The sequence below is a fragment of the Acomys minous genome (assembly GCF_964271855.1).
Source record: "Acomys minous genome assembly, chromosome: 13".
Lineage (NCBI taxonomy): Eukaryota > Metazoa > Chordata > Mammalia > Rodentia > Muridae > Acomys > Acomys minous.
Genome location: NC_140495.1, coordinates 46,783,840 through 46,798,412, shown reverse-complemented (window position 1 = coordinate 46,798,412; position 14,573 = coordinate 46,783,840). Strand labels below are relative to the sequence as shown.

The following is a 14,573-nucleotide window of genomic DNA, read 5'->3' as shown; positions in this document are numbered from 1 at the left end:
GGTAGCATGGCGTTACACCCTTCATCCCAGCACTTGGAAGGTGGAAAGGGTATCTTTGGAGTAAGTTGACAAGTTGGCTAGCCCAGCCCTTGAGGTGAGCTCTGGCATCAAGTGAGAGACCCTGCTCAGGGAATGAGATGGAACACACCAAGTTTCCAAACTCTGGGCGGGGGGAAAATACCAGTGGAGTCTTGTGCTCAGTTTTCTGTCCTTCCCTTTCTCTGGGGGTTTGGCCCTGCATGGATAGTAAGCCTTCTTAGCCCTGGACATCAGCATTTGCCTCTCTCCAGGGAGATTGCTGTAAGTTCTGAACTTCGGGCTGCTGTCTGATCTTCAAGTGCACAGAATCGCTAGCTGGCTCACAGACATGAGTGTGGAACGTGGTGAGAAGCCACTGCGTGCATCTCTTCTGTATGCTTCTCCGTTCTTGATGATACCAATTCTTCATCCTCAGCTGCCTCGGTTGCTCTCTGACTGTTCAGTCTTGCTCACTCTTGTAGCTTGCGTTCAGTAAGCAAATGAACGTGATTTTAGCTTAATGTAGTAAGTCTAGACAGCTAGAAGCAGATGTCTGGCAGGCAGCTCTTCTGGTTCACTTCCTAATTCTCAACCAAGATGCCAGCAACTGCTTTGTGTGTATTTACTTCACGTCCAAGTCTTTTTTCACACACTTTTCCTCATATGCTTTTAACTGAACAAATTCTGTGAATTCTATCTTCAGAATTTTTTTCCTATGTGTCTTTAAACCTTTTGTGTTCTCATTTAAAATGCTCTATATAATAGTAAGCCTTTAAAATTTATTAATAATTTCATAATGTTTTGTTTTTAATTAGTAAGCTTTTCTTATAACAAAACACAGGCCTTTATTTCATTTTATTATTAATTCTTATAAAGTATGTATATTAATATGCCTTAAAATATGCACACCTTGAAGAAAAGTTAAGCCAAGTTAATTAGCATATATAATGAATAAGAAAAAAAACCTTTATAAAAAAGCCACAGAAACCCCATTACTTTGTATGCTAAATTAAAAGATTAATAAAAATAAATTATCCAACACATTTATAACATTTGGGGGTCAGAACAAAGAAAATCAATTCTTAGCAGTTTTTCTAGAAGTGACTTTATTACTTTTTTGCATGCGCATGTGGACGTTAGGTGTAGACCTCAGGTGTCTTCTGTGATTGCTCTCTACTTTACTCACTGAGGCAGAGTCTCTCGATAAGCTCACTGACTTGCTTTGTCTAACCAGGATGCTCATCCGGGGACCCTGTGCTCCCAATGTCTGGTCGCTGGGTTTGCAGGTGGGCCTTTGTGCCCATGTGGTGTTCACATGGGTCCTTGGAATTCAGATTCCGTTCCTGACATTTGAAGAGCAAGTGCTTTAACGGCTGAGCCATCTCCTCAGCCCAACTCTTTGCTCTTTTCAACCATATAACATGCTGATGTGGAGTATGGCCACCCTGTTTTATAGTCGCTCTCTCGAGAGCATTCCTCTTAACTGAAGCCTGCATCCCGTGGCCTGCATCCTCCCATGCAGCCCTCGTGGTGACGGCAGTTAACTTGTGTGACCACGCTGTTCCCTCTCACGTACCTCTATGAGGAGATCACAGTGAAGCTGTTAGTACCTTGCCATTACATTGCTCATTAACTCCTGAATCTCTGCTTAGTTTCCCAGTCTCTGTGCTTCCAATTCCCATGATTCCTAATGACTGGTACATGCTTCACAGCATCTATTTATAACAGTCTAGTTTACAGCTGTTTTCTGATGTCACTTTCTACCGATCTGGGGAAAATAACTTGGACCCCACTACAAGAGCAAGACTGTTGATGTATCAGAGCCCAAGTAATTCAACCTTCATTTCCATAGCAACACTTCCCTGGTTTTCTTCTTTTTCTTTCTTAACCTGATGGAGGTGTAAAGTCTACAATAGATGCTGCATCAGCCCTTCACAGTTGCAGTAACATTCTTCTTGTGATGTGCTTATACTCTTTAAATGGGCTTGTCTCCTTTTACTCTGCTTTGCCATAACATTTGTGATGATCAGTATTGCCCGAATATAAGATTCTTCAGGATGAGGTCTTTATCTTACACACTAATCTTCTATAGACACGAGTCTGGAAGACCCATTGGCCAGAATAAAATAGATGCACATTAAATGCAGAATTGCAAATGCATTTGATTGGCACCGTGATAGCTAATCTCAGCTGTCAATCTAATGAGGTCTAGAATCACCTGGGAGATGGACCTCGAGGCACGCCTCTGGGGGGTCATCTTCATTCACTTAACTGAGGTGTGAAGATCCATCCACCGTGGGAGGCACCACTGCCTGGGCTGGGATCCCCGACTATGTAAGATGGAGGGAGGGAGCTGTGTGCAAGCATCCACCTGCTTCTTGACTGTGGGTGCAATGTGACCAGATGCCGTAAGCTCACGCCTCTGTGACTTCCCTACCATGATAGAGCATAGCCTGGGGACTGTGAGCCAAATGAAACAGCTCACCTACATTGTTTCTATAAGGTATTTCATCATGGCCGGCAGAAAAAGAAAACAAGGTAGAGATGAACTCATAAAAGGAAACTGTCAATGCTAAGCAATGATTTCTATTTCAGATACTTGAATTTCCAAGACAGTTACAACTTGCATTGAAACAAAAGTCTGGTTATCTATAAACCAGTAAAGCATTCTGGACTTTTTTTTTCTTTTTTTCACTTTTCATATGCGTGTTCTGTGCACATATGTACATGCATGGTTTTGCATGTGTGTGTGAGTACTATGTGAGCGTGCGTGCGGAGGTCCACGATTGCTGCTGGGAGCCATCATCCTTTCCTTTTCCACCTTATTCACTGAAGCAGAATCTCTCAGTCAAACCCAGAGCTCACTGAGATGGCTAGTCTTGCTAGCCAGCTTGTTTTGGGGACCCCTCACCCCTGTCTCTACCCTCTGAAAGGGCGGCCACCACGCCACCTCATGTGTTATGTGGGTTTCTGGGAATCTATCTACTGGTCCTCAAGTCTGTGGAGCAAATGCTTAAGCTGCTGAGCTCTCTCTCCCCAGCATCATGCATTTTAGCACTTTTACAGGAAATGATTTCATCATCTAAACCAGAGCCCCTTCTGTGCTTCTTTCTCTTTGATAGCTAAGTAAGGCGTTTTTGAAATACGCGACACCCTCCTCACGGCCTCAGAGGCACGCAGATCTCTCCACATTAGTTTTACTACAGAAACGTCTGCATTCAAATGAGAAAGTGTGTGACGAGCTCTTAAGTCTTTACAACTCAGCTGTGATTTTGCAGCACTGTGAATTCAGGACAAAGGGGGGACAGTGAAAACCATGACTTACAAGGAATATTCCGGAACAGCCTCCTTGAAGGCAGGAAGTTCTCGTACGTACTCATTATAAAACCATTTCACTTTGAAATGCAAATTCATATAATCGGTGCTCTTGCATAACCGTTGCTTCTCATGTTCTGTAACAGATAAAAATCACACAATTAATAAAAGTTTGGCTTGCAGACAGTGCCACGGGGTTCCGATAAACCTTTATTGCCTGTATTTCTATAAAGAAGAAAATTGTGTATTCCAGACGAAGAGCATTGCTGAAGGCAGCCCTAACGTTCTGTGGCATGCAAAATAATAACCCTGGAATAACCAGAAAGGTGGCTCAAGGGTCAGGGGTTAAGAATGTTTGTTGCTTTTACAGAGGACTGGAGGTTGGGTCTCCACTGTCCATGTTGGATGGCTCACGACCACATCCAGTTCCAGGGAAAACCGACACTGTCTTCTGGTCTCTGAGGGTACCTACACTCATGTGCACATAGACACACACACACACACACACACACACACACCCCATAAAACACAATAAAACAATCTTGGATCCTGTGAGGGCAGGCCAAGTGATACTGTGAAATGGTTTGAGTATTCTATTGTGTCTCAAGTGAAACAATATGCAAATTTTGATGGAGAAACACTAACAACATAGTAAAATTTGCATTTAACTGGAGGCTCTCACACTTTGGCTGCTTTTAGCCAAACGCACAGTGACAGAAAGAATTAGCATCGGAAGGGATCAAACAGGACTTAAAGTAGAAGCCGTAATCACCGATTAACATGGGACACATTTGACATGTGCATGGTCAGGCCACATCCCCAACCTAGCTTTAACACTTCAAGAATTAAGATGGTTGGGGACAGAAAGATGTATTTAACTTCTAAGCTGTAGTATACTTTTTATTTCCTTGGAGGAATTTTATCATATGTGGCTTAAAGAGGGTAGCCTAAAGCTGGTTACAGAACATGGGCTAGGAGAGACATTCAGAACATCACTGAATGTGTGAGGGCATGTTGTATATGTGTGTTTCTGTAGGCATGTGCACACATGTATACATGTGTATATGATTGTATAAGCACGTGTTGGAGGCAGAGGTAAAGGCCAGTGTCTTCTTAATTGCACTTCTTTATTTTATTGAGATAGGGTTTCTCCCTGAACCTGGAGCCTGCTGATTTGGCTTAGCAGGCCAGAGAGCCACAGGGATCCTCTGTTTTTACTGGGGCTGGGGTTACAGACTCCCACCAGCATTTCTGGCTTTTTACCTGGTTTTGGGGCTCTAGACTCAGGTCTCATGTGTGCACAACAAGCCCTTTACTCACCAAGTATTTCCCCCCAACCCTGGAATATGCCTTTCTCTGTCCTTTCTCAGTAAAATCAACCTACTGGCCAAATCTGGCAGCAGTAATATATACAGCCAAACCCCCAAATGTCTCTGTTTCTCTTCAGGATGAAAGGAGCCTCTGAGAAACCCCTTTGGGAATCCTTGACTCACAGTGAAACTGAGGGCTTTGCCTCTTTATAGAAACACCCCCCAGGCTTTGCATTCTGTGGTAAATAATGAAAATATAGATTGAAGAGATTGGATTGTGATTAAAAACAGAAGCCATTCCTTCTTCCCAAAGCCTGATCATGGAGTGATATGAGCCCTGATGGGATACACAAGAGACTACAACCCCAAACCAAAGCTTTAAGTTATCTGAACAAGTTAACTCAAGATACCGGATGCCAGGGGGAGGCGTTCTCACATAGTCGGAAAGGTGACCACGCAGTGGTCCAGGACAACAGGAAACGATGTGCACAAGACGGTGTGCTTCAGCCACCTCCGGCCCCCTCACTCCTTTTACCTTTCAACGTCAGCTCAGCAACAACTGTCCCTTTCACATCCTTAGTGTTCCTTCTCTTTCGAGAGGCATGTTTATTTGATCAATTCATAGATAGGAAATTAACACAATCGTGCCCCGGAACAGCAATATTGGGAAACTCTTGCCCTGGGACTCATGATTTGTCAGATACAGATGAGACACAGAAATGGCTGATGGGCTCCTCTTACCTGGGATCCGGCATTTGCTGCTGTCTCACAGCAAGCTGGTAGGCAAAGCTTCTTCTCCTGTGGCTGTGTCACTGTGGCTATGTTTGATAACCAACCACTAGGCCCCAAACAGTCTAGCCCACATTTTGCTCCATCTCCCAAAATAAAAAAAAAGTTCCTGTGTGGGAGCAGGTGGGTAAGGCACCTCACTAGCCTGGCAGGCTCTACATATGGGTGGGGAAAACTTGATAGACTGTTGCATGGTGAAGTATCATTTTCAAATTAACAACCTCACCTTTTAGAAATCTGGCTTAGGCACTTAGTTACTCAGAAGTTTCTTATGATTCTAACCATGTGTGTGCGCTGGCTCGTTAGGATGGGGAATGCCATGTGGTTCGTATTTCCCAGGCTTGTGGGTGGGAAGTGTTAGAAGTAATACGCACGAAGTCTGGCGTTGCTTCTCTGGTGTTTAGGTGGCCTTGAAGGCTAGATTTGCCACACACCAGGCACACGGGAGGATACAAGAAGAGAATTGCTAGGACAAAGCCAACCTGGGCCGCAGACCGATGTGTCTTCTCTGATAATGTGAGAGTGAGGGGAGAAAATTCAGAGTCAAGTGAAAATGGAACACAGCCCTCAGTCAAAGCTGTTTCAAGAGAGTTTCTTAGAGCTAAGAGTTCCTCCAATAAAAAAAGATCAAAGAGCTAAACTATACAGCCTCCTATTAGATCTCAAGATCTTAGAAAAACTGGAACAAGACAAAACTAAAACTAGTAGAAAGAAGGAATAATGATCAGAGCGGAAATAGAGATTAAAAGGCAGATGCATTGGACCAATGAAACAAGAAGATAAACGTGACTAAAAATCCCTTTATAAACTGATCTAAGATCCTGAAGAAGAAATGAAGAGAGGGAGGGAGGGAGGGAAGGAGGGAGGGAAGGAGGGAGGGAAGGAAGCAGGGAAGGAGGGAGGGAGGGAAGGAGGGAGGGAAGAAAGCAGGGAAGGAGGGAGGGAGGGAAGGAGGGAGGGAGGGAGGGAGGGAGATACACACAGACAGACAGATACACATATGCAGACACACACAGGCACACATGCACACACACTGAATCGTAATAGTTACCAACAAAACAAGAAAGAACAAGCAGTTTAATTAATACATGGACAAATGACTGGGATAGACACTTCTCAAAAGAAGAAAAACAAATAATCAATAACTGTGTTAAAAAATACCCAAACCTTCAGCTGCCAGAGAAACATGAATCAAAAGTACAAGGTTGCACTCACCCTGCCCTGCCCGCCCCCCCCCCCCATTCAGAATGGCTGTACCAAGTGACCAAGGCCATCAGCCAGAGTGGAAAGGAATGGAGTCCTCTCTCACTGCTGGAAGGAATTCTCAGTAGAGTAGCCGAGGTGGGAAAACAGTACTGAGGTCCCTTTAAAAACTACAAGTAGAGCCAGGCGTGGTGGCGCGCGCCTTTAATCCCAGCACTTGGGAGGCAGAGGCAGGCGAATCACTGTGAGTTTGAGGCCAGCCTGGTCTACAAAGGGAGTCCAGGACAGCCAAGGCTACACAGAGAAACCCTGTCTTGAAAAACCAAAACAAACAAACAAACAAACAAACAAAAAACCCAAAAAAAACAAAAAAATAAAAACTACAAGTAGAAACGCCACATGACCCAGGTGGACCATGCCCAGCTGTCAGAGGAAATGCAGCCAGCACGCAGAAGAGCTCCTTGCCCATGTTTACTGGCACAGTCCTCACAATGGCGATGTTACACAGTCTGAGTGGGCAGATGAATCAAGAAGTTGTGTGAGTACACAGTGGAATTTTATTCAGCTTCCCCAAAAAGAAAGAAGCCATAACTTGTACAGGAGAACAGATGTAACCAGAGACCATTGTTATGATGAACAAAACAGACTTTCAGCGATGAGTATTATATATATATTTCACATTCATAGGACCCAAGGGGTCAAAAAGAGGTCTGGAGATAGGAGAGTGGCTACTCGGGTTAAGGTAGGTAGAAGCCTGAGGGGGGAGGAGAAGGGGATGAAAGTGGTGGCGGGGAGGGTTGACGTGACTAACGATGCAGAAGGTGCGTATCTGTGGAACATCACAATGAAACCAGCAACCTACAGAATGAATATGAGTAAAGTTTTATACAACACACACACACACACACACACACACATATACACACACATACACAAGGACAACTTTAATTGTCTTATGTATAAAAATTAGTTGGATTTTTAGCTTTATTCAAAATTTTACATAAAATTGTATAATAATCAACTAACTTTTTAGAATCAAAACTTTACGTGAAATTATCTTCTTATGAGCTATAATTTCAAACTATGAGATTTGGAGATAAATTTGTTTTTTAATTCTTTAAGTGCGAGAGTGAGTATAAGCTCAGATTGGGGAGAGAAAGAAAAATTGCAAGTAGAGCTGAGATAAGCAAAAAAAATACCAAAAGGAAAATAGAAATAAGAAAAATTTCAAATCAAATGTGTGCTTACATTTTTTTTAAATAGGTAAAAAATTAGAGTGGATGGGATGCATAGTTCAGAAAAAGTTGTGCTGTTGGGCATGTATGTGAGAAGAGTACAAATAATTGGAAAATTGTATTGCTATTGTATAGCAATTTTGTTGAAATAAAGGTAATAAAGTATATTTTCTAGAAGAAAATTACAGTGAATTCTAGGTATATAAATTTAAATATTTAAGTATTTAAATATTAGCAGAGTAGAAGATCGACATATTCATACTGAGAATTAAATTTTAATTTTGCCATCTTTCAAGAAGTTAAAGGAAAATTGTCACTACACACAAATTTTATCATGTCACTACATAGAAATATCCATTTATATAGAAAGAACAAGCACAGGAACAGCTCATGAGCATGGTCTTGGGCCACCTGTCCTAAGCATGTTCCCATAGTAACAGGATTCTAAAGGTAAGGGCTACCAGTTTCAGTAACACAGGCGACATTTATGGAGTGCAGGCCAGGATCCTGGGTTATAAAAGGAAGTTTCCATGTGCTGTCCTCTCCATCTTAAGTGCATTGTGGGTCAGAAGGAAGGATGACAGATTCAACAGTGTGGCAAGTGGGGTGACTTACAGGATGCAACAGCCTGCAGCAATAACAACAGGGGCACACTACCTGAAACAGACCTATTTTATAAGGACCTTACATATACACAATTCCCCTTTATGAAATTACATAACTGTTCCAGTTACCCCCTCCCCTATTTATTTTTTTCACCTTGTGTTTTGAAATGGTTTAATGGTAGTTCAGGTGAACCATATGTATTTCATTAACCTGTCCTCTGTGATGCAGCACTCTTTATGCCAAAAAGAAAAGCAGGTTTTTTTTGGGGGGGGGGGCAAAACACTTATCTATTTGCTTGGTCAGTTTGAACTTCACTTTTCTTTAAGGACAAAAGTTCTTTCTTTCTGCTAACTTGCATACTCAATTTAGAACTCATAGACCTCTTGGTGCCTACATTTTCAGACACCCCACCCAACTCCCCCCAGCCCTGCTGTCTGCAGAGCTCCAGGGTGAAACTTTTACCAGCCTCATTCACTGTAGCTTCCCTGGCCAGGCCTCTTCCTCTTCCTCTCCACCTCTGAGCTTTCAGTAAGGAGGGATGGGGGACAGGAGATAGAGAGAGCATCTCTGATCTTTCTGGAGGATTAAATCGGGCTTCATTCTTACCAGGGGGGGTATTCATTTTCATCCGTAAGAATTAATCTAGAAAAATAACATGAAGTTATCGTGGTTTTCTTGGGGAATCAGAATTATCAGTTTAAAGATTGTTTACTGGAGGCAGTTACAGCTGGCCTGGAACAGGGATGACCCTGACCTCTGATCCTTCTGTTTCTAGGTCTCCAGTGCTGTAGTGAGTGCCACTTTAGTGGTTTGGATGTGAAATGTCCTCCATAGTTTCAAGTATTTGAACACTTGGTCTCCAGTAGGTGGTGCTATCTGGGAATTTGGGTGGTGCAGCCTTGCTGGAGGAAGTATTTCACTACAGAGGTGAGCTTTGGGGGAAAGATAAAGCCTTGCATCACTGCTTCCAATTAGCTCTGTCAACTTCCTGCTTTTCTGCTGCCATCCTTTCATGTTGCTTGCTGCCATGGTTCCTCAACCAGGATGGGATGGACTCTTAAGGTCATTCTAAGACCTCAAGCACAAATAAACTCTTCCCTCTCTAAACTGCCGTGGGCATGGTGCTTTATAATAACAACAACAACAGAGAAGTAACTAATACAACTGCTATGCCTGGTTTGTGAAGTGCTGGGAATTGAACTCAGGGTTTCATGCATGCTAGCCAAGCACTCTGGAGAGCCACATTCAAACTTCAGCTTTTGCTTCCCCTACACAAAATGGAGCTCCCAAGCAGCTACATTCCCAACCCTAATTTCCATGTCTTTGAGGTGTGTCTTTTTTTCCCCCCACATGCTTATCAGCCGATATTTGCTACTCTCTGTGGATGGGAACTGGAGACTTATAACACCAGCTGTCATTGTACGCTGCCTGTTCAAGAAGAGAGTAATAGTCATCTCTCCAGGAACTGTGTTCCTCAGCTAAGCCAGCAAGTGACCTGCGGGATGTTGAATTCGTTTGTGATGGAGTGCCAATCTTGAGGGCACTATAATGAAAACTGGAATGAGAGGATACACAGGGTCCCCCTGGGATGTTTTTCCATAGACAGCAGGGACAAAGATACAAAGATAAGCTTTCATTTATGTCCATTTATTTCTCCCAATGACTTTCCGTAAACACCATGAACCTCCTGTGGCAGATTTGACCAGTTGCCAAACCTTGCCCTTTTTTTGCCCAGGCACACAGGCAGACTACGTGCCAGTCTTGCTTGACGCATGAATTTAGAGCATCATGAGTCCAGGCTTGTTAGAAAGAAACCCTTGTGAAATTTCCCCAGCCTCTCATCCTCAAATACTGGCCAAATGCAGATGTCCAGAGCACGGTTCCAATGTCTGTCCTACAGTTAGCAGAACTCCACATGCTAGGATGCTGGGTCCCCGAGCCACATGAAAGAGTTGCCCAAACTCTGACTTATGCAAATGAAAACGAAGCAAAAGTTATATTGTGCTAAATTATCTGGTGTGAAGTTGGGTCGCATGGCATTATGGTGTACTGTGTTGCAGAAAGGTTTTCAAAAGTTATTACTTACTCCTTAACTATTCCCCTACCTTCTAATTTCCAGTTACTATATCTTGTGTGTGTGTGTGTGTGTGTGTGTTGGGGGTGGTATTGAGAAAGGATCTCATGTAGCCCAGACTGGACTTGAACTCACTGCAAAGCTGATAATGACCTTGAACACTTAACCCCCCTGCCTTCCTCTCCCAGGTTCTGGGATTACAGGCATGCACCACAGGATGGGGATCAAATCTAGTGCCCTGGTGCTATTAGAACCACTCTGAAAGCATCTAAACTAACTGGTGACAGTGGCATAAATTTGAAGAAATGTACTCAAACTACTGGGTTTGGATGTAATCTGTCTCTCAGGGCTTTTAAAAATGCAGCCTCCATTGTGGGGCATTAAATAGGTGGGAAATTAATTCAACTATAGGGTTTAGAGTTGGAGACCCTGGGAAAAGATTGTTAGATAAGGCTGTTATAGATCTTGGCCACAACTGGAAAATGCAGACTTTAAAGAGAGTTCCAGACACACGGACACACATGCCCTGCCACTATACAATACACACAAGTGGGGCTCTGTGATGACCACTCTCGGCTGTCAACCTGGAGAGAGGGAATGTTAATTGGGAAATTGCATCCATCCACCTATGCCCATGTTGATTGGTATAAAAGGCCCAGCCCACTGTGGGCAGTGCCACCCCTGAACAGGTGGTCCTGGTCCAGGATGAGAAATCCATGGAGAGCAAGCTGGTAAGCAGCATTCCTCCCCCCCCAGGTTATTGCCTCGACTTCTCCAGAAAAAGGGCCCTTTCCCTCCCGAATTGGTTCTGGTCAGTTTTATCACAGCAAGGAACAACAAACTAGAGCTGGCTCACACCAGAACCTGCAAATGTTAAAAAGACTTTGAACCTAAAAATGATAGATAAATAAACCTTATATTTTTATAATTGCTTGTCTCAGATATTTTGTTACAATAGTAAAACACGCGCGGGCGTGCGCGCGTGTGCGCGCGCGCGCACACACACACACACACAGAGAGAGAGAGAGAGAGAGAGAGAGAGAGAGAGAGAGAGAGAGAGAGAGAGAGAGAGATTTTCACGCTCGGAGGCTATCCCACTAGTTTGTGGAATTTGCCTCATTACCCCTCTCTGACATCTCATGGTCTGATTCACCATCACACAAGAAAACATCCAATCAGACTTATCAAACTCATGTTAAAATCAAGATATACAGGCTCTGGATGTAAAATAACGATGTAAGAAATATATGCAGGCTGTGCATGTGGACTGCCACCTCCCCAGACCCTTCCAAACTGCCTCGTTCACACTCAGGGCTCTCTGGTGTATTATAGGGAGTCACCTTGTCATGGTGACTCCAGAGGCTTAGCAATCGTTGCGTTTCAGAATCCAAAAACCCAAGCCTGATTTTCCTCAGTGTGTTTTCCCCTTAGTGTATAACTATACCTTGCACAGGGAAAATTTCAAAACAACCATAATTACATCTGCAGTACGCCCTACCAAATATTGATGGGAGAGATTATAACATCAGGCTTAGAAATATTCCTCAAGTCATCTTGAATCCCACTCAATTATTTATGTGTAATGCTGACTATATTAGTAAAATTCTCCTGAGCTCATTCATCTCATGTGAGACAAATGACTCTTAAATTTGTTTAGCCATCAATCCTCTTACATTTTTAATGTTGGCAGCAAAGAGTGGACTAGCTCATTACATTCACAAAACAAACTATTTAATTAGCTTTTCCAAACTGCAATATAATAATTTTATATAGAATTTAATCTTTGAATTTCAGTGGGAAATATGAATATTTTACTAGCAGGGTAAAAAAAAAATGCTTACTTAAAACTATACAGAGAAAAAGCCTGGCAGTTTAGAAAAATCTGGCTGTTTTCCTCTAGAGTGTGTTTATTAGCATTTAGTTAGAAATGTATATCTTTTTAGGGGGTTAGTATTTATGCATAAGCTTTACACATAATGGAGAAACATATGGTTATATGTGATTTATATGGTATATACATAACCAGTTTTCTTTTCTGATTTTTTTTTTCTGAAACAGGGTCCTGTGCAGTGAAAATTGTTCTAGAATTCATCGTGTAGCTAAGGATGACCTTGAACTCTTGAGCCTTCTGCCTCAACCGCATAGGACTGTAGGTGCGCATCACAGCACCCAGCGATTCCACCCAATTTCCTGTTCTAAAATAAATGACTGCCAGATTGCTTCAACACACACACACACACACACACACACACACACACACGCATACACACACATGCATACACACACACACTCATACACACACACACACACATGCATGCATACACACACACGCATACACACACACATGCACATACACACACATGCATACACACACACATACACACATGCATACACACACACGCATACACACACGCATATACACACATGCACATACACACACATGCGCATACACACACATACGCATACACACACATGCGCATACACACACACACACGCATACACACATGCATACACACACACGCATACACACACACGCATACACTCACATGCACATACACACACATGCGCATACACACACATACGCATACACACACATGCACATACACACACATGCGCATACACACACATGCGCATACACACACACACGCATGCATACACACACACATACACACATGCATACACACACGCATGCATACACACATGCATACACACATGCGCATACACACACATACACACATGCATACACACACGCATACACATACACACGCATGCATATACACACATGCATACACACATGTGCATACACACACATACACACGCATACACACATGCATACACACACGCATATACACACACACACGCATACACACACGAATACACACACACATGCGCATGCATACACACATACACACACACATACACACACATACACACACATACGCATACACACATGCATACACACACACGAATACACACACACATGCACATGCATACACACATACACACACGCATACACACACACATACACACACACGCATACACACACACATACGCATACACACACACGCATATACACACACATGCGCATGCATACACACATACACACACGCACACACACACACACACACACGTGTGCGTGCACGCACACACTTTTACCTATGCGGCTGCAATTCTTTAGTAAGTATGTAGAGGTAGAGGTTTGGGGTTCTCATTCATACACTGAGAGAATTAAGCCATCTTAGTTAAGCCTGATAAAGAGCCAGTGGCCCTGGTGCATCTCGGAAGGTGAGAGAGCATCTAAGTGAGGCATGGTGTTAGCAATGCAGAATCTAGGGGGAACAAAAGAAAACCATACCTCACGAGTTTGGACTCAAGTGAATCTTCCATATATGAGAACTTGGAAAGTAGATCACATTCGTCAAGTTTTTCAATAATCACTCACTGTGACCTATTTCTGACAACCCAATTATAAAAACAGACCAAGCAACAAAACAAAACAAAACAACAACAACAACAACAACAAAACAAAGAAAATGAGGCTAAGGAAAAAAAAAAAAGAAACTAATATGCCTTGCTCTGTGGCCAGTGAGATGGGTGCTGGGAGCTCAGGAGGAGCAGGCAACCTGCTCAGGATTCCAGCATCTTCCTCAGCAAAAGGCCAGAAAACCATCCAGCCAGGCTTCCTGAGTTTACACGATGTGGGCGGATTTGCGGCCTAGACAGATCCTCTGATGCATCCACTTAGAATTCTGATCTAGCCTTCTGGCCATAAAAGCTGGGCTGGAAGGCTCATGGCAAGCAACCCTTCCTGGAGAAGGCTGGGGCTGTGGCCCCAGCATGTCAGCATCAGCAGGATGTAGGTCCTTATCATCCGGGCTAGGACGGACAGCCACGAGTAAAATAAACAAGGCGCAGAGGAGCAGTGTTCGAAACAGAGACAAGCATTGGTCTGAAACACAGTGGTAACTTTCAAGTCCCCCAAGAAGCTACTGTCATAAACGGAGCACCCTTAGGACAAGGAAA

The 14,573-nt window shown here is 43.3% G+C and overlaps 1 protein-coding gene across 1 annotated transcript in view; it reads right to left on the bottom strand.

Annotated features, from left to right (window-relative positions):
- The window catches only part of UNC13C (unc-13 homolog C), a 435,075-nt gene that overhangs the window by 102,605 nt on the left and 317,897 nt on the right, over positions 1–14,573 (bottom strand). Inside the window, exon 19 of the mRNA XM_084752876.1 lies at positions 3,344–3,470. Coding sequence (XP_084609002.1) covers positions 3,344–3,470 — 127 coding nt within the window. The remainder of the gene's footprint in view (positions 1–3,343; positions 3,471–14,573) is intronic.